Source organism: Paralichthys olivaceus, chromosome 18 (genome assembly GCF_024713975.1).
Source record: "Paralichthys olivaceus isolate ysfri-2021 chromosome 18, ASM2471397v2, whole genome shotgun sequence".
Lineage (NCBI taxonomy): Eukaryota > Metazoa > Chordata > Actinopteri > Pleuronectiformes > Paralichthyidae > Paralichthys > Paralichthys olivaceus.
The window spans coordinates 1,432,985-1,454,513 of record NC_091110.1 but is presented as its reverse complement, the minus strand read 5'-3'; the positions used below and the strand labels follow the sequence as shown (position 1 = coordinate 1,454,513).

Genomic DNA, 21,529 nt, shown 5'->3' with positions numbered 1-21,529 from the left:
TGAATGTTATTAATGAGATGACAAGACTTATTAAATTTAACGCCTGATGCTATAATTATTTGGAAAATAACTATAATTTCACTTTTCTTAACCTGAAGCCATCATTTGTTATGAAAATGAGTCATCACTGCGTAAAACTTGTCAATTAAAATAGTTACTGGATACTTTTAGTGCAATGTTGAGTTTTATGACTTGAACCACAGTTCATAGTGTACATACTGAACCACAATTTGTAGTTCTTTACCTTCATAACTAACTTATCAATATGTTTGTTTTTCTTTCCTTGCAGAGAAACCTAACTGAGTACTTTGTAGCAGTAGATGTCAATAACATGCTTCATCTGTACGCTAGTATGCTTTATGAACGTCGAATCCTCATCTGCTGTAGCAAGCTAAGCACTGTAAGTAGAGTCAACTTCCTGTTTCCTCTCTCTTTTACAACTCTGACTATTTCTATTTCTAAGGCCTATTATAATATTAAGATTGCATTTACGTTGTTAACTCACGAAAGGGCTTTAAGATTTATTTGAACTGGGATTTTGAGACTGTTAGCTCAGGGTATGGGGTTGGAAATGTGATCCGTATTCAAAGCAAGTTGGCAGCAACCACTTTGGATAGCTGCTGAAATCTAGCCTTTCCACACAGTTGATACCTGAAACAAATATTCCCAGAAATGAGTGACAGATTTCAAAGTTTCATTACTAACAAGTAACCTCCCTTACAATGTTAAAGAAAGTAATGAAAAATGTATGTCTCTCCCTCTTGTCTTAGATATCAGTCTCCTAAATTTCTCTATCAGTATCCATGCATAATTTCCTGGGAAATTGGCAGAAAATGTAAAAAAAAAAGATGTTTGCAGTGTAAAAGAAAGAAAAAAAAACAAAACATCTTTATCCATCCCAAAATGTAATTAGTTCTTTCTTGGCCAATGCCCCATCCTTCCTACAAGCTCTTTGGAAATCTGAATGACAAACAGAAAAATTGTGATTATGTTATGACGTTCCAATTTCTCTAGCACCACAACCAATGGTCATGCTTGGTACAAAATAGGATAGTGTTTTACCATTCTGACAGTTCATTGGAAATAATGAGGAGATAGGCAGATGTCTTTACAATCCACTGGCCCAGTGAAGTGGTGGGATTTGTCCCGGTGCTAGTTATTTAAGACGAGTATAGTAGCTATAATTAATATTTTTACATTGTAGTGATTTAAACAACAGTCTTATCTTTATGATGCTGAGCTGATTGGGCATGTGTTGGCCCACTACATTCCTTTTGGCAGCATGACTAAACAGTGTTTAAAATGGTAAGAAAACACATGCAGTAACAATGATAATATGAAAGAATGATTTTAGTATTTGTAAGCATAGTATAGGTAATTTTCTTTCTCCATAACACCTGCTAGGCTCCATAGTTTGAGTACAGTAGGGCTGATATAATCAATTTTAATTTAGTTTTTTTTATTTCGACAATTTTATTTAACCTGTTCACTGTTAAAATAACTGCATATAAAGAGCAGCAATTTAACATTACCTATCATATATTTAATCTGTGTTCTTGGCTACAGTTAACAGCTTGTGTACATGGGTCTGCAGCCATGCTATATCCCATGCACTGGCAACATGTTTACATTCCTGTCCTGCCTCAACATCTCATAGACTACTGCTGGTGAGTATACTGCTTATCTTTTCTACAAAACTGATGTGTATACTTTCAAAGATGAACTCACGTAGCCAACAAAAACAAGACCGTACTCATTACACACACCAATTAAGCCTCTTTCTTACACAGATGGTAAGACATCTTATCCTTTTCTACTTTGTTCCTTTTTTTGCTGATGTGAAGTCAACTTTTCTTCTGTGTAAACTAGGGGTGTAACGTTGCATGTATCAAAACCGAACATTTCCAGCTATGGGCTACTTGCAGCTACCGTGTCAAAGCAATAACGAGCGACATAGGTATTTTTATAGCAGCGACCATTCTCTGTTTTTGAGAACACAGGGTTCAACTCACGCTGAAAGTAATCGAGCCCCATTACAAAGGTGCCTCTTGTCCGTATTTTAGCCAACAATTCACACTGTTCCTTTATAAACCTCTGTCACAAGAGTGAGAACGTTCTCCACAGCGGCAGACACTGTTAGTGCCAGCAGCTGCAAACAATGTGGACAACTAAATTCCTTTAAATTAAAAAAAAAAAAAAATGGAAACACATATATATTTATTAATTTTAATCATACAATAATGGTGCAGTTTAGGTACAGTTCATTTTCTGTACCGTCTGTACCGAAAACTAACCCTCAATCAATTGTATTATATACATTTATAACAAAACATTTTATAATTTTAGTTGTTTGAAATAATACTAAGTTATGGTTATATTGACCCGGACAATCATTTCCTTGTACTAATACTTTTAGTTTTTGACCCAAATCGTGACCACACTGAACCACATGCAACAATAACTAAACAACTAACTGTCTGCTAGCCAAATGTAAACAGGCATCCAGACCTTGTGGCATAAACCAGTCCTAGCATGAACACTGTCTTTAGTGAGCAGCAAACAGAGGAAAACGTCAGGAGTCATTTCATGTCATAATCTTAATGGCTGCCTATCCAAAGATGATAGTTGTGTCAACTTTACATGACTTCACTGATTAGTGTTGTTTGCCTGTTGGCAAGTTTTTTTACTTCTGGCTGTGGCTGAGGGGGTTACAGTGGTTGTCCTCCAGAAGGTTGGCAGTTCAATCCCAGTCTTCACCATCTGCATGACAGGTGTCCTTGGGCAAGATACTGAACACTGAATTGCCCCTCATAGAAAAAAGTACTGCCCATAGATGCATGTATGAATGTTTGTTCGAATGGCAAATTGTACTGTAAAATGCCTTGAGTGGTAAGCGCTATATATATACAGACCATTTCCTTCCGGGGCCGTCTGCCCCGTGATGGGTGGTGCATTTAAGTGCTCTGAGAACGGTATGACAGAGAAGTTCCTGTACTGTTTAATAATTTATATTCCTTTTTTTATATTTGTCTATGACCTGACAAAAGTTCTTAAAAAATCTGAGTTAGAATTAGTTAATCCTTGAGGTATTTATTCAAATTTGGAACAAATGTTCACCTTGACTCAAGGATAAACTGATGAAGATAAGGATTTGTTCTTTTAAGTCAATATAAACTCATAAAAACACGTTTGTCTATAACTCAAGAATACTTATTTGGTCCATTGCCAACAAACAATAAAGCAAAACAATTTTACATTATGGATTTCCTGCTTTCAGTTTAGGCATGAGAGGTGATCAGACAGATCGGGGAGATTTGAGGGAGCATTAAATATGAACAAAAAGCAATCCTTGATTTAATATCAACCAAGGCAAATCATGACACACTTTGTAGAACTCCATTTGTTATATTTGTCATTCATGTTGTAACAATGTCTCTGGCTATTTTTTAGTGCCCCAATGCCCTACCTCATTGGAGTGCATTCCAGCATGATGGAGGTAACTGCATCTATCCATCTGTATTACAACGAAAATGACTAATTTTCTGTTGAACCTGTCAATACTGAAATATGTCCTGCCTTCTAATAGAGAGTTCGAGGGTTGGCTCTGGATGATGTGGTGGTCCTAAATGTAGACACAAACACATTGGAAACTCCCTATAATGACCTGGAAAGCCTGCCCAATGATGTGGTGAGGAACTTCTGCAAAGTGCTCAACTTATTTCAAAAATAAGAAACAATTTTCAATGTGGATTTAAACTTTCTCAGATAATACTGTATTCTAATGTCTGTGAGTTATTGTCCCACAGATTGTGTCTTTAAAAAGTCGTTTGAAGAAGGTTTCAACAACAACAGGGGATGGAGTCGCTCTAGCTTTCCTCAAGAGTCAGGCAGCTCTGTTTGGCAGCTACAGAAACGCTCTGCACATTGAGTTGGTCAGTACATGGTGTAAACAAGTAACATGAGTGATGCATGTTCATAGTTATGATGACATTGGTTCTTTCATTCAGGTTTGGGTATAACGGGACACTTCATGCCACATTGACATGCCTAATTCAAATCAGCTTCATTTGTATAATGTAAAATCATAATATACATTATCTCATTATTACAGGGACAGTAACAATGCTGATTATAGGCTAATGATATCAATAATAATAATAGTTGATTATTCTGAGTTGATCATCAGAGAACAGTTTATATCTGTAGCAGCAAAACAAAGGGATAGTTCAAAGCTCACCAGAGCCACCACTAACCCTAAAAGTTTTATCAAAGAGGAAACATTTAAATCACGCCGTTTAAGAAGAGAGGCTTTCTAAATCCAAACTGGGATTTGAATCCACAGGAGAGGGTCCAGGTAGCTTCCAAATATTCTATTCTCGGAGTTCTTGAATATACGATGGAGCTTTCTATATAAGGAGAAATGTTTTGAAATATATTCTGGACTGAGCGTTGTAGAAAAGCTAACACAGGAGCAATGTGTCCGGGTCAAAAATGAAAAACTCCAATGTAAAGCCCAAGGTAATGTAATCGAAAGTAACCTCCAGCTCTGATTATTGGTGTGTGATGTATGCTTCTTAAAGGTACAGTGTGTAGAATTTTTTGATATCTAGTGTGGAAATTTCATATTGCAGCTGAACACCCCTCACCTCACCCTCTCCTTCCAAACATAAAAAAGAACCTGTGGCAGCCTTCATTTGTCATAAAAACGCGAAAGGTGTTTACTGTAAAAAATGGCAGCCTCCATAGAGAGGACCCCCCTCGATGTAAATATAAAGTATTTAAATATAAAGGGCCTTTTCTGGGGTCAAGAAAATTACAATTCATACAATTTAGATGAAATGAACTAGAGAAAACATCATGAGGATTATTCTACATTAAATTTCTGCCAATAGATCCCTTTCACCTAAATCCTACACACTGGACCTTTAAACCATCCTAGTGCTGTTTCTTTCATCCTAATTTGTTTCATTATCTGTGATGAAATATTGTGAGTGATGATGTCAAAGTGCTGGAGAAAGAATTAAAGTTGAACATAGATTTCAGAGGAAAAGTGAATCAAATGGCTTGTGGCAAGAATGATTTCCTGTAACTGTCTTTGTGATAGCAAAACTGTAAGAGTCTCTTGGAGAAGGTGCTCCAGTGTCTGTCCAGAATGTGGTAGAGAGGGTGCTTGGGTTAATCCATGATATTTTTGTTCATTGTCCTCTTCTCCAGAGTTGTGACTTTTTGTATTTTTAGGGAGAGCCAATAACTTTCGATGAAGAAACATTTGTGAATCATCGTACCAGTGCCATGAGACAGTTCCTTCAGAATGCCATTCAGCTGCAGCTCTTCAAACAGGTATACACACAGCTGATCATCTTTTATATTCATGAGTTCCTTCATTGAACTAATACATACCCCATTCTCTAAGGTCACTAGTGAAATTTATTTGATACCAATATGTATGCATAGACAATGGTTGCAATACCAGCATTAATGTTCAGATACTTGTTGGCTTACTTAGCGTGTATTTTGTACCAGGTTCTCTGGTTTCAAATGTTCCTTGTGAAGATTACGGACTATGTAAACAGAGTAGTGACCTTACAGTACATGACAATAGTGCTTATCTTGGAAGAGGAAACAACAGTGATAGCACCTAAGTATCTACTAGTTCCTGTTCAAAACTTTCCTCTATTTTTCCGGTAATCTAAAACTGCTGCTGACTTGAACATGTGCTCAATTGGATCTTGCAGTTATTATCTTGCATCTTTTATCTTTGAAGATGTGCACAACTTGCCCAATCCCAAATCTTGCAGTAACCCTAACCTAAACCCTAAAACAAAGTCTTAGCCTTCTAACAGCCCTTAGATGTATTCAGTTCCAGCCAAAATCTCCTTTCAGTACAGAAATACTCTCTACATAAAACTGAGTTAAACCTTAAATCAGTCATCATAAAGACAGACACACACACAGAGACTTTTATTTTACCTTTTGTTTTACACCCTTACACGTTATTGTTCTCCCTGCAGTTCATTGATGGTCGTCTAGACTTGTTGAACTCAGGAGAGGGTTTCAGTGACATCTTTGAGGAGGAGATCAACTTGGGCGAATATGCAGGTGAGCCAGTCATGATGTGTTTGTGTGATATGTCCCCAAGTAGGCCTACATACAACAGAGGAAGGAGCACTTAAAAATAACAGACCATGCAAATACATCCATTTTCGGTTCATCTTTTAACCACTGGTTATTCTTATTGGCAAGAGTAAATGTAAGTAAAATGTCTCTGTCCTCATCAGTTCACACAGTCTGTACACTTCTCAAAGTTTATGAGGTCATGTTACCTGATACCTCACAGCCACTATCAAACTAATGTTTAAGTGGATGTTTCTGTTATGACAAAATAATAATTATTTACAAATGTATTTTAAAATATAGGACAAGATGGTGAATGTCCCTTGTACGTTTGAAGGTCTTCTGCACTATTTAAGTTACCAACTATCATTAGATGTGAGCAGGTGTTAGGGGCTACATAACCTCAGTTATGCATCTTAGCGTCATCAACATTAATCGTCGTTGCTGTTATCCCTTTCTGTGTCACTCCAAAATGTTCTGCTCCATAGTTGTAGATGTTATCCATCCTCTCAATCTTCAACTCAATTGTGCCCTTTATCTTTTCATGGATACTGCTTAGGTCTGAGGTGTAGAGATGATACAGTGACGTATATAGTGACATAATGATGTTCTAGCCCATGGAAAAGCAAACTGGTTCTTTAAAGATTCTCAATTTGAACCAGCCCTGAACAAGCACTAGCAGCAGCCCTACACTAGCACTCAGGGCTCCACATGAGCATTTTCAGATTGTTGGCTAGAATATCAACATTTATAGTAGGTGATAAGTGGGAGAGAAAAATGGACACACTTCTCATTTTGTGCCCAGCATGCTCACTTGTTAATGTTAAATTGTTTCTCCTTTCTCCCACAGGAAGTGACAAGACCTACCACCAGTGGCTGTTCACTGTAAAGGTGAGCTAGTCTGCTATCTTTTACCCACACAGACAGCACATCATTACACCCATTTTTGGCATTTCTGGTTTTCCCTTTGTGAAAGGATAAGGATGTGGGGGCATAATGTACAGTATGTCAGTCCATCTATTTTATGTCCAGAAAAACTATGCCAACATCTTCTGGTCAGATTCACACAAATTTCACAATGGATATATTTGTTTGCTCCGTTTTCATACACATGATATTATATGGTATATTATATTATTATATGATATTCAAAATACAAATTGTTGGGAAATTAGACAGTCTTTATGACTTACAGGCAAACACAAAGTCATGGGAGTGTTAATTTGAGAACAGACTTTTCATCATACATAATTACTTTGTAATACATATCAGGCATATCATTTATTATGTCTCAGTCATTACATTTTTTGTGAATGTTTTTCTTACAGAGAGGGGGTGGTGCTATCTTCAATACAGTAAAGACAAAGGCAAACCCAGCCATGAGGACTGTTTACAAGTTTGTAAGCACATCCTGGATTCAATTATCCTAAGAATGAATTGTTTGGTAGAAATACAAATGGCAGTGATCTGGCTTTGTTTGTTTGTTTGACAGGCCAAGGACCATGCAAAAATGCGTATTAAAGAAGTCAAGAGCCGGCTAAAGCAGAAGGTAAGTAGCTTTGCACGACTGTGGATCACGTTTTGTTTTTGTATACACTGTTACATTGTTTTGACAGCGGCAAAGGAGGTGACAGTGCTTGACCTTTGCCTCACAAAAATACCTTGAACACAACCCTAACTCACCATATCTACCTTAACTGAATCTCATCACCCTAGCCACAATGTACCTCCTCCGTCCTCCTTCTCTTGCATTGCCATCACTCCTTTCAATATGTCAACCTCCATCTCCCTGTGTCCCCCCTCTTTAGGAGCAGGCAGAAAATGGTTTCTCTACAGGGGTTTCATCAGTCATCAATGATGAAAGCTCAGCTGGCATTGTCTCCTCCCCCAGTGGAGTCAGGAGGGAGGGTCCATTGCAAACCTGGGATGACCACAGGGCAATCACTGTGCACTTTGGACAGGTTGGCAGAATTTAGGAGGAATGTGGTAAAGTGAAAATATGGAGAGAAAGAATATCAAAGAGCTGCAGTATATGAATCTGTTTCTTTTTGTTTGAACAAGGTTTGGGCAATATAATCAGTATAATACCATGAAATTATGTTCTCTAGTTTTTCTGTACCATTAAAACACCCTTTAACAAGTATAGTGGTATTATAGACCAGGAGTATTAAAAAATTGACAGTGATTGATCTGTCAATGGATTACAGTAGGGCTGTACTTATCGATTCATTTGTATTACTCAATTAATATAATAATGAATTAATCAAAAATGCAATTTTAAAAACTTGTGTCATTTGTGTCTGAACTGCATATCAGCCTTTAACAGTCCCATACAAAAATCTCTTCAAAATAAAGTTAGTGCAAGTTCCATCAAAGTAAAAGGAATAAATCAATCTACATTTAGCTGTTCAACAACAAAATAAATGCAAAATTCAACACTGAACTGGACTAAAATATAAAATAAATTATCTTTTCTTGTTTCAAGTAAAATAACGTTTGCTTTTAAAAACAAAATTAGGAGCTTTTGCAAAAGCCATCTTAAAATTTTAATAAAAGATGTAGTTTGAGTTTCCCCCTCACTATGCAGTTGGCCATAATATGCATTTCAGTCTGCTATGCACTGTCGACTTTTTTTCAGCCTTAGAGACGAGTGTTTTGAAAACCATGTTTATTGTGAAGCTGCGTAAGGCTTAAGCTGCTACTTTTAAACAGATTTGGGGAATTCCAAGTAGCCACATTAATGGCAGAAATAAATTAATATCCTATATCTTGACATGGGGTATCTCCTTCTCTCTTTCGCTCTGCCACATACACACACACACGTCTCTCTATAGTTTTGGGGACACTCAATGACATAATACATTCCCTAGCCCCTTACCCTAACCTTAACCATTACAACTAAATGTCTAAGCCTTACCCTAGACCTAATTCTAACCCTTAAACCAATTCTTAACCCTCAAACAGCCCAATGAAATTTTGAGGACCAGCCAAAATGTCCTCACAATGATGGTTTTGAACCAAAATTGGCCCTCATAAATATAAATAGACATGCGCACACACACAAACACATTTTCCTCCCTCCTCTCTTTTCCTTCTCTTCAGCTTTAATAAACCTAACTTTAAAATCTCCTCTTGCTGGTGTTAGTTATTTAAAGTTAGGGGAAAAAATCATTCAGCTAATCCCAGTCCAGAAATGTCAGTGACCATGGATTTATCCTCCATGAGTATTGTGTTACAGCCACTGCTCTAACTGCTCACTATGTAGATATCTGGTCAGAATTAACAGCCAAACTACAATTCTAGACCTGTTGTTCTGTCACACCAACATGCATGTGAATCTTTGACCTCATGTCTCTCCCACCAGAATTTCAAAAACCTTTATATCAGACAATTGTGGAATGTCTTAATTCAGTAAGCAGACTGTCTTTGGTAATATTGAACATATGTTTTTGTATAAATGAGGATCTATCCTGATTTGTCAGATGTTGAAATAATGCATACAAACGTTCACATTGTAAACTGCAAGTGTTAATTATTTTCCATAAAAATCTTTAAAGAAATATTCAATGTTACAGTATTAACTTCTCAATGGGTCTCTCTGATGAGTTAGCATGCATACTGTTCTTTTGCTCCCTGTTTTTTATATCATTTATTTGCCTCCACAGGCTCGGCCACCTGTGTTGTTGAAAAGACCAAAAAGCAATCTGAGTCTGGAAACCAGCCTTGACCAGTAAGCCTACATCCATTTTGTCACCCTGATCGTGATCTAGCTAAGAAATCATATTTTGGAAAGTGCATCAATTTTAGAAGAAAAAAATTATAAAATATGATTGTATATAACTTATACTTATATATATAGCTTTTATACAAACACATGCCAAGAAAAAAACGTTAAAATTAAAAAAGTTGTCTTCAGTTTAATGAGAGAGAAATGTGTTATCAAGCAAATAGGTTTACCTAAATGCCAGTAAATCTTCATTCAGTCCCAAAGTGTGAAGAAATACAGAAAGGTAACAAAGTAGAAGGTGTTGAGCAGCCATGTGCCACCAGAACAGCTTCATTTTACCCAGAAGTTGATTTTAAGATTCTCTCATTTTGTAAAAAACAATTGTCTCTATCCAGTGTTTGGTTTACTTTGTTAATTTCGCAGGTGCGTCAACCTGCCAAATTTTGGGGATTCACTAGCTCTTTATATTCAAAAACCTTATGCTAAACCCAACAGGAAGCCAGTAATTTTGAATATAGTGGCCATTTTGGCAGATGTATCCAAAATAACTCCTCTTAGAGATTTCATCACATCAACTTCTAATTTGGTGAGTGTCATCTTAACCCATTGGAGATTAAATGTTGTAAAAGTGTGAGTTTTCGTCACACGGTGTGACCGTGGCATGGCGTCAAAGATAAATGACTTGCCATGGAAGTCCAATCTACTCCAAATGTGTGACGTGAGTCCCCGCCTGACTACACAGAAGTGTTGACTTACAATTACATTCTCCCCCTAGTGGCAACAGCAAGTCTTGTTTTTAAATATCTTACACTTTGATTTACTCCTTCTAGTCTGTTGACCATAACCAAGTCAGATGTTGTGAGAATGGCCTCAAGACATTGTTGATGAAGTCTTGTGAATACCTAGTTCTCGTTGAACATCTGCGGCATGGCGTCAGATTTAAAGGATTTGCGATCAAACAATAAGTTGTACATTGTCCACTGTGCATTGTCGAATTAGCCCCAAATTTAATTTGATCAGAGCCCAGACCTGAACAAATGTATTTGTGTGTATTTAGTCATAGTCATTGCACCACGTACTGGTAACAAGAGGTAAGCCTCATGTGACAACTTTCATTTGATCTACATTCAATTTTCAAGGTGTGGTCTACAATGGATGCTGTGGACCGTAATGCATGATAAGTGACGCTGCATCACAGACCCAGGAAGTGACACGTTTGTCATTCCTGTGGTGCCTAAAACACACGCAAAATGGACTGTTTCTCTTGGTCAGTGTCTGGATGTTGCCATGGGCATTTCAGGGCTAGCTGCAACCACAGGTCTACAACCAGACACAAAGGGAACGTACAAGGGCCCGTAACTTCTGCTAGCAGCCCTAGTTCTTGTTCTTAAAAAATGTATCTTATGCTTGAAAACTCAACTCAGATGTGCACATTTTTAAAGAATATCTGTAGTTGCTTAATTTAAGTTTGGTTTACTAAGGATCAGTTACTACTTTGAATGCTAATTCAATATCCACACTATTGCGAAGTCTTTTTATTTTCAATTTAAGTTTTTCATACAAGATCTTTTGAACATAGGACAAGATAGTGAATATCCTTTGTATGTTGAAGATCTTTCACACTATTTAACTTCCCAACTGCCAGAAGATGTAAGTAGATGTCAGCAACCACCAGCAGATGTTAGCAACATATCTTTAGTTGTGTACCTTTGCGTCTACTGTTGATTTGTTTTTGCTTTTTTATCTCAAGACACTCTCTTCTAAGGCAGGCCCAGCACAGCCTGATCAGACCTGGGTGCTTGTCCCTAACATCTTGGTGCCCAGTTGGGATCTTTCCTCCTGATCCAGAGCTATTGGCTGCCGCATTCTGAAGTCAATGATGTTTTTTTTTTATGGTCTGGCGCAGGGTTTGTCTGTGGATTCCTAGACCTCTGAGCAACCTTGCAGTAAACTTTTACAGGGCAATCTATTATTTTCAAGCAATGTTGTTCTGCTTCAGATGCATCTCTACTCTCCTATTCCTCTCATATACTTCATCAACAACATCCTCCTAGGGCACTGTTGATCCTATGCAGTAAATTTGCGCATGGTGTTGGACCAGAGTACCCTTCTGGTCTTAAAGTGGTGGTGACAATGCTTGATAGGACAATAAGCCGCTTGCAGCCTGGCAGCATTTCCCAGTCTTGGGCTTGCACCAAGTGATCACTCCTGATCAGTGACGAAGGCCCTCTCTGTCCCTGCTCCACGGTTTTGGATGGCAAGGCATTGGTAGTGGTTCTCTTTGTTTCAATTGTTGCTGTATTTGATTGTGTCTCCACATGTACCTACCTTGGGAGAGACTTACTTTATAACCAGTTAGGATGTGTCTGATGGTAGCTGGAGTTAAGCATAGTGGACAATATGGATCGTCATTCAGCCACAGCTGGAGGTTATGGGTGAAGGAAGGATGCTTTAGGTTGCTCTAAGCATGGAGCTAATTCAGCTTGCTTGCATTTTCCACAGGTCCCTCCTGTTAAACTTCCTTCTCTCTATGCTCTCTCATTTCATCCTCTCCCCTTGTTTTGCCCAAGTGACAGCTTTAGCGTATCTTGCTGCCTCCTCCTGACAGCAGACTTTTAGGACCATCAGATTTTTAATGTTATGATAGGGTTGCCTTGTTCCACAAAGGTCTGCTCTGACCTAGGCCTAGCCCCTTGCTCCTTGTTGAATGTGGCACACAATTTTAACTTGCTGGAGTGCTGCCTTTGCCTGTTAAGTTAGAATAATATCAGTACAGAGACTTCTCAAAACCAGGTTTCACACATGCCCACCTCTATCATTATGTATGGCGGCTGAGGGGGTAGATATCCCAGTCTTCCCCATTTGCATACAAAAGTGTCCTTGGACACGATACTGACCCCCAAATTGCCTCATAGAAAACATGCTGCCCATTGTGTCTTCGGAGATTCTCAGTCTCTCAGGTCATGGTATATGCAAGTGCTAAAAAACAGGTCAACTGGACATGGTTGAGTTTCTTTAAAAGATATTTCAATTCTCATTAAAGAGTCTACTTAAGTTCAAACTGACTGCTGGGAGTCAAAGGTATTTAACTTGTAGGGTTGTTAAAAGTTGTTACCTGAGAGGCCCATTTGTAGTAAAACGTCCTGTGGATGAAAGTCAAGACTGTATTATACAATCTGAAAGTCCTGGCAAATGACTCCCAACTGTACTGTAAAGCCCTTTGAATGGTCATCATATTTAAATACAGAATGTATCACATTCAATATGAACATCTCATTTTCATCATGTAGTTACAATTGTGACAATTGAAAACCAATTTTCCCAACTGCTGGCAGAAAATCGTATGTAACTTTAAAATTTGAAACACATATAAAAATGATTTACTCTATATAAATAATACCTTTTCAATAAAAAACTATTGACGTAGCCAAATACCCACGTATAACAGAATAATATCAGTACCAACGAATCTCAAAACCAGGATTCCCACATGCACACATCTGAAGGGAGAGAGAGATAGAACAGGGCACCGCATGAGAAACTATCTCTACCTTTGACATCAAAATGTCAAACAAGAGTACATTTTAAAAATAAAAGCTCCCCAAACAAACATACACATAACAGAAAAATAACAAAATGTGAACAAAAACTTTTTGGCAGATGAAGTGATGCACCCATCATGCCTAGTGCCTACTGTACAAGCCTGTGGGGGCAGTGCTATGATCTGGGGGTTTGCCTTATGAACATTGTTATTTTAAGAATGAATCCTTTTAAATGTGGCACAACATTAGACTCGCAGATTAACTTTGGTATCAACCACAAATCAAGCTTGGCTACAGCCAGTGGTCAGAAACATTATGTTTTGAGGTTGTCCATCCGCCTCATTATTGTGAACGCGATAACTCGAAAATGCCTTGAGGGAATCTTTTTCACATTTCACACATCAAGGTCACAGTGGCCTTACAAAGTTTGTTTATGTTTTTCTTTAATGTGATATTTTAAGCTCGGTTTGAGGGAATGTCTTGAAATTTGGTACTAACATTCAGTGCAGAGTTTGGTCCATGTAGATCAAAGCTCAAGGTCACAGTGACTTCATGTTCCTGGGAATTTAATTAAATTTGACACATTTCACTTGGGCTCAATGATGACCTGAATTTGGTGGTCAAAGGTCAAGGTCACTGTGACCTCTCAGAACACATGCTTTGCCTTTTGTACCGGATATCTCTGCCAAAAATGTTCACTTGGACTGACAGATAAACTGATAAGATTTTGGTGATAAAAAGGAAATATCATATTTGCCTCACAAAACATGTTCTTAGCCTCTTAAAAGTGATATCTCAAGACTGCCTAAAAGGAATTTCGCCAACTTTTGATCAGGTCACTTGCACTCAAAGATAAACTGATTAGATTTCTTTGGTCAAAGATTACAGTGACCTTATATGAATCTGGGTAAAAAATGCAGATGGAAACTGCACTGGTTGGCCGAGGCATCCTACCACAGTGTGGTATTTCTACTCTTAATTTTACTCTTCTTAACTGTTCTGTTTTAATGTATTTAATAAATAAACATTTAATGATTTTTCTGTGTTCTTTCCTCTTCTCACCATAGCCCTATCCGTCCTACTCGTCACTACACTGTGTTTCTCTCTGAAGATTCATCTGGAGATGAGCTCCAGTACGACAATGACTCCATCTCTGGGTTTCCTGACAGCTTTCTCTTCTCTGTTCCTTTTGAGTGGTCACCTCTGTACGCATCTTTCTCTTTGGCTTTGCACTGTTATCTTATGAATAAGCTTTTCACAAACCATCTCTCTTTTCTATTGATGTGTGCATGTATGTACATGTGTTTAACAGCTTCACAAGGAGGGTATTATGCTCATGGTATAGGGAAAACTTTGCATTAGATTTTGACTATAGGGTTAAGAGTAGAACTCATTCATATCTGTTATTTTTTGTTAGTTTGTCTTAGTGTGTTTGTGATAAAGGTCTTAATAAGGTTAAAAAGCCAACCTGACAGTCGATCACTCAATTGTGCATGAAGGCAAGTGTCTTTTGTATGGAACTGACAGTAGAGTTTTGCATTAGGGTTTTGACCCTTCGTCTGCCCGTCTCATTCCAGTGAATGCAAATTTTCAAGAATGCCTTGACAGAATTTCCTTAAATTTGGTACAAATATTCACTTGTACTCAAGGATTCACTGATTCGATTTTGGTGGTCAAAGGTCAGGGTCAAGGCGACCTCACAAAGCACATTTTTCACTTTGTGTAGTTGATATCTCAACCTGACAGTCAATCTCTTAATTGTACATGAAAGCAAGCGTCTTTTGTATGGAACTGACAGTAAAGTTGTGTGGATGAGGAAAAACATATACCATGAGATGATTTAGATTTGCTCCTCTGGTGTCATCCAAGTGTCCGTAAGCCTCCACATTCAAAATTGACTCGAAGCAACATCATTTACACAATGTTTTAATCTAAATGTCTGCTACCTAAAGTAGTGATGCTAGCTAAATTAGCGATGCTACCGTGCACCATGCATGTACCCTTGGGCGAGAGCTTTTGTGTAGTGTTTGTGAAGGATATCATATTTTGCCAAAATGAGGTTCTGGTTATTCCTGTAAGATCAATGGTCCTATGATCTTTTACGACCTATGAAGCCTGTAGTGTGTGTAACCATAATTCAAACACTGTCCCTGCAGGCCACAGCCATACCACTCCCTGAAGGAGGTAGAGTTGAGAGAAGGGGATGATCCTAGTATTGGGGCTGAGAGTCACACTGCTCCTCCCAGCCCAGTCAATGAGAGGATCTCCAATGTCAACTTGCTTGGGGATATTTTCAGCTGCCAAGATGAGCCTGACATCCAACCAATTACCTTGGCTAAAAGCCTTGAGGACCTGAGAACTCCCAAAGACCCTGGGGAGCTACAAGCTACGTTTACTTACCAGGTCAGTGGCTAGTGTGTTCTGCAGCCAAAAATAGCTTAACATCATTTTTGTTTTGTTATTTCCTAAAAGAATAACAAGAGGTTTCAGATAAAACATCTTTCTTTTTGACAAGAGCAAAATACCAACTAATGTCCACATGTCTATTCTTGTGGGAATTTTTCAGTGATAAGGCAGACAGGAAACGTGGAGTATAGAGAAGGGGTATGACAACAAAGGTCTATGGCTAGAATCAAACCATGAACCTTGTCATTCATTCCAACTTCTCCCGGATATCTATAAAATTTGTGTTGGATGATTTATGGTCCTGAGAGAATGAGTCCTTATGGTTGTTGACCAAAAAAATGTTCATCTAACATCACTGTCTTGTACATTATTATTGAACAACTTCAGTGCTCAATCCAAAATGTTAATACAAATCAAACCTGAATATTTAAGAAAGTTAAAGGGGGGTTTTGGCTTTCTTAGGAGAATATCTATGTGTGCACAATTATTGGGCAACTATTAGTGTGCTAAATTATTATGCAACTAAATGAAAAACAAAACTTTTCCCATCTCACTTGTTTATTTTCATCTGTTAAAGAGAGATTAATAAACAAACAACTTAATAGACCAATATAGCCACCCTTCTTTTCAATAACAGTCATAAGCCTTCCATTCATGGAGTCTGTCAGTTTCTTGAATTGTTGATGATCAACTTTTTGTGCAGCAGCAACCACAGCCTCCCAGACACTGTTCAGAGAGGTGTACTGTTTTCCTTGACCGTAAATTTGCAGGCCCACAAGTTCTCAATAGGGTTTAGGTCAGGTGAGGAAGGGGGCCATGTCATTATTCTTTCATCTTTAAGGCCTTTACTGGCTAGCCACGCAGTGGAGTACTTTGATGCATGCGATGGAGCATCGCCGTACATAAATATCATGGTTTGCTTGAAAGATGCAGAGTTTTTTCTGTACCACTGCTTGAAGAAAGTGTATTTTAATAACTGGCAGTAGGTTTGGGAGTTGATTTTGAGTCCATCTTCAACCTGAAAAGTTCCAACTAGCTCATCTTTAATAATACTAGCCCATACCAGTACCTCACCTCCACCTTTCTGGCATCTGAGTCGAAGTGGAGTTCTGTGCCCTTTACTGATCCTGCCATCTGGTCCGTCAAGAGCCACTCTCATCTCATCAGTCCATTAAAATCTGTCTTCAGATATTTCTTGGCCCGGTTTTGACGTTTCAACTTATGTGTCTTGTTCAGTGGTGGTCGGGGTTCAGCCCTCCATACCTTAGCCATGTCTCTGAGCACTGAACACCTTGTACTTCTGGGCACTCCAGGTAGGTTGCAGTTCTGGAATATAACAGCACTGGAGGATAATGGGTTCCTTGTAGATTCGTTATTCTCAAATCTTTGGCAGTTAATTTCTTAATGTCTTCTTGCGACCCTGTTGACTATTTGCAACAAAACATTTGATGGTTCTGTGATCACGCCCCAATATCTTAGCAATTTCAAGAGTTCTGCATCTTTCTGAAAGACCTTGTCCAATTTTTGACTTTTCGGAGTCAGTTAAATCTCTTTTTTGGCCCATTTTGCCTGAGGAAAAGAAGCTGCCTAATAATTATGCACACCTTGATATAGGGTGTTGATCTCCTTAAGCCACACCCCCCCTCATTACACAAATACACATCAACTGATATGCTTAATTCCAATAGGCAGTCAAGTTAATACAGCTTAGAGTTGGAAAATATGCATACAAATTATGATATGGTGAAAATACTCACTTGCCTGATAATTGTGCTCACAGTGTAGTAGAGCGCTTTGACACTTGATTTCTGCAAGTTTTACTTTTCCTACATTAGCAATTATTGTCTAAATTATGTTGTCTGTTTGCAGCGGATGGACCTGTGTGTCGATGAAAGCTCTCAAACATTTCCAGGCCTCAAGCTCTCTAACCCTTATAATAAGCTATGGAGTATAGGGCAATATGAACCGACCATGCCCATTTATGCACCTCCTACCTGTGAAACACGTGCATTTATACAACTTCCTGTGCAGACAGAAGCCCACTCCCCAAGCCATGAAAGCTTTGGCCAGGGTTCTGACCCTTTCAAGCCTTCCACCCCTGGCAACATTACTATCCCACGTCCCCATGGCAGAAAGACACCTGAGCTTGGTACTGTCCTTGCTCCCCCCATGGCCCAGTCACGCTCGAAAGCAGCAGGAACTGGTGAAGGAAGGACTGCATTTGGGGGGAAAGAGTTTAGGCAAGCTCTGAGTATGACCACAGATGGAGAACTGCTGAAATCCACCAACATAGCTGAGGGCAGTATAGATTTGATAAGCCTGCTAGACCCCCTTAATAGCTCAGCAAAGATTGACTCCACTTCACTAAATGATGGGGGATGCATTGGCATTTCGCCATCGTCCTGCAAACCAACACTTCCACCTAGGTCTTACCCTCAGGGCTTACCTATTTTCCCAATGCATCCTCACATGTCACTTAACCCTTTTGTCCGATCTCTGCAACCTACCTCCCCTCAAATGCATTATTCAATGACTGCAAGTAGTAATCCCTTCAGTACAGTGTGTAGGCTTCCAGTAGGCTCTTACTTACACTCTCCACCTCAGCCACAGTCCCTTTCTACACCACCAGGGCTTTACAGACAGCATTCGCCAAGCAGTTCAACTCTGCCACACAGTTATGGACTGCTCCAGTCAACCTTCTCCTCCTCAGAAACTTCTCTGCTTCACTCCTCTGCCAGTAATCATGCCCTTTCCAGCCTGGCAGACTCCATGTCTGTCTCCAGTACAGCTATGAACATGGTGGAAAAGCCTCTTTCTACAGAGAGAGACTGCCAGAAGACTCAGGATCCTTTTGGGGACCTGCTGACTATGGTCAAGCCAGCTACACCCCCAAATAAGAAGGTGGAGGACTTTCGGAGGAGGTGGGAAACGTTTGACTAAAGTTTGTTGAGGTGCCCTTTCTGTCACTACACAAACTTTCCTCGCTATTGGAACCAGCCAGACCTTCTATTGCAGTTACTAACACATTAGCTATAATACACTCTGTTCTGCTTACGAAACTCACTATCATTGAAGAATTATAGCTTTACCTGGCATGTAACACTTGCTGTGGAATGCAACTTGAAAGTTCTGTAAGAATTGTCCTAATCCTCAATTCTTAAATGTTTGTTTTGTATTCAATGTGAACTCATGCTGGGTAAATTATGCCATTATGCATTATGCCAGTTTAACTTCAGGTTATGTCACAATTTATGTACTTCATCAAGCCAGAAAACATTTTATTATGAATTGTAAAGTAGAGACTACCAGAGATAGTAAATACAATACTTATAGGCATCAAAAGCTAGATGAAACTACTAGACAGGAATTATTAAGCTCACTGTAACATTGAAGGGTAATTCAGGTAGTAAGTAGTTGCTGTTGCCAACTGTATTAGACTGCTGTGGCAAGGGGAGACAGGGTGTATATGGCTCTTATGACCATGTATGTTTTTTTTCCAGTGCAATCTGAGTTGATGGTGCCTGAACATCTTTCTTCTGATGCTGTCCATTTGGCCATGGCAACCAGAGAAGCAACACAGAGGAAAACAATGTTAATTTTAAGATCTTAATTACTGAAGTGTAAAAATTCTCAGGGTTCATTATGAAACTGCAGCAGGTCAAACACGGTCAATACATGGTCATTCAATGTCGTCCAAGACACGTTCACATTGACACTGCTAAAGAGAGGTTGACATATGTCCCAATCCACTTCCAAATGGTCTGAATGATAGGATATTGTTTCAGTTGTGTATGTGAGCATATACTTGTCCTCAGTGCATCTTGGGTATGTTCGCCTGTACTTAAAGGTCTCCATTGTGATCAGATCAGTCAGGACAGATGTTAATTCCAGGTCTAAATGGAATCTCTGTCCGGTAGTTGCTGTGTCAGAGCCACACCTTGTCGCAATCCATCTGAAGTTTATCAGCAATATTTGAGCAACAGCCTTTGAATCTGGATTCTTTAATTATCTCTGAATGTAGTAGTTTACCTTATTATTTGGAAGTCTGCCTTTATCTTTGTGAAATTAATATTGTACAAACACAAAAGGGATTCACAGGAAACTATAGATCCACTGGACATGATGCAAATAACAACAGTTGCTCATTAGTGCTGTTTTACCGTGTAAAATGTCTTTGTTAACTGATATAGAGTACCGAAATGAAATGTCTCAGCACAGTTGTTGCGTAATGTACATTAAATTTCCCCCAATGAATAATAAAGACAATCTCATACAGACCTCTTTGTCCTATATTATGGTAAATGGTCTGTATTTATTTAGTTCTTTTCTAGTCTTAATGACCACTCAAAGCGCTTTACAGTACAGTTTTGCCACCTTTTCACACACAAATTTACACAGTGCATCTATGTGCAGCTCTCTGTATCACCCATCATTCGTACACTGCTGGTACAGCTGTCAGTGGCATTTTGGGGGTTAAAATATTTTACCCAAGGACATTCGGAATGGGGGAGACAGGGATGAAACTGCCAACATTCTGTTTGGTGGACAACTCGCTCTACCCTCTGAGCCACAGCTTCCCCCTGATTAATATGCCCCACTTTTAAAACATCTTTCCATTAAATCAACCTTTACATCTAGAAAATCCACAGAAACAGATTCTTAACTTAATCTACCAAAATCTTAAAATAGATTGTAATCATGAACAAATTTACTGTCAGTTTAACAGTGATTTCTGTCTTTTGCTCAAGACTGTGATTTCATGATTTTCATCTATTCTTGTGTGTTGTGAGTAAAAATGTGCATTTAAATCAGAGTTGATGAATCATTAACTGCAATAGAAGGCCCTTGTCACATTGGTAGGAACTGTCATGTGATAAAACACACACACACACACACACACACACACACACACACACACCTTTCCACTCCACTACCATCAACAAAAATAATAAAATGTGTGTCTGCTGAATGCTGCTGAATTTGGATATCTTGTTATTAAGGAACTTGCACACAAAGATAACGTGGTGTAAGATGTTCAGATGCCAACACAATTCATTGCACAGCACCCTCTCATGTCCTCTGTCTTTAATGCCATGACTTCAGCATAGTGCTCAATATAGTATCAGTATAGATTTGTGAATCAAAATAGCACACACTACCTACTGAGGTAAACTCACAACATTTGTCTTATTGATGTTAAGTTCTACAATTACCATGTCTCAGTAATCTGCTGTAGTTATTTTACCTCCTAATGGCATTAGGATACCGTTTCAAAATGTGGTACATCTCATCATGCATTTGGTTCACCTTTTGATGTTTTGGAAGATTTATGCACAGTTCTGTTGTTTTTGGGTCTTCCTACATTTTTAAAAAGAGACATTTTAAGAAGTCCTTCAAACCTACAATTGACTGTAATGTCCTTCAAATTATTTTAAATATTTACTTTTAATTAAAAACATGGGCACTTCAGAACACTTGTATGTATACTGTGCTATCTTTAAGGATGCTTTCACTTATGTTGCTGCTAATGTATGCGCATATCTGCCTTAGTCAATTCTTACTCTGATGATAATGATGGTTAATGAGTTACCGACTGCTTACACATTGTGATATCCATTGTACATAGAGTAGAAATAGTGGCTCTCACAATTTTGCCACCAGTTTGTAGTTCAGCTCATTTTGACTTCAACTAGAGCAATCATTTAGCTGTCACTCCTTGTCAACCTTTACTGGTTTCCAG

General features: G+C 38.6%; 1 protein-coding gene across 8 annotated transcripts in view; it reads left to right on the top strand.

Annotated features, from left to right (window-relative positions):
* Positions 1-21,263, top strand: part of dennd1a (DENN/MADD domain containing 1A) — a 60,886-nt gene extending 39,623 nt beyond the window's left edge. The window contains exons 9-24 of one of the 8 annotated variants that reach the window (XM_020106701.2): positions 290-400; positions 1,567-1,667; positions 3,451-3,496; positions 3,587-3,688; positions 3,807-3,932; positions 5,239-5,340; positions 6,012-6,099; positions 6,965-7,005; positions 7,443-7,514; positions 7,607-7,663; positions 7,923-8,075; positions 9,780-9,844; positions 14,451-14,588; positions 15,540-15,786; positions 17,659-18,710; positions 19,290-21,263. In XM_020106701.2, coding sequence (XP_019962260.1) covers positions 290-400; positions 1,567-1,667; positions 3,451-3,496; positions 3,587-3,688; positions 3,807-3,932; positions 5,239-5,340; positions 6,012-6,099; positions 6,965-7,005; positions 7,443-7,514; positions 7,607-7,663; positions 7,923-8,075; positions 9,780-9,844; positions 14,451-14,588; positions 15,540-15,786; positions 17,659-18,710; positions 19,290-19,299 — 2,511 coding nt within the window. In that variant the 3' untranslated portion in view covers positions 19,300-21,263. Of the gene's footprint in view, positions 1-289; positions 401-1,566; positions 1,668-3,450; positions 3,497-3,586; positions 3,689-3,806; positions 3,933-5,238; positions 5,341-6,011; positions 6,100-6,964; positions 7,006-7,442; positions 7,515-7,606; positions 7,664-7,922; positions 8,076-9,779; positions 9,845-10,980; positions 14,421-14,450; positions 14,589-15,539; positions 15,787-17,025 lie in introns of those variants that run through there. The other 7 variants (XM_069514418.1, XM_069514420.1, XM_020106700.2 and 4 more) reach the window with 7 other exon arrangements.
* The last annotated feature ends 266 nt before the right edge of the window (positions 21,264-21,529 follow it).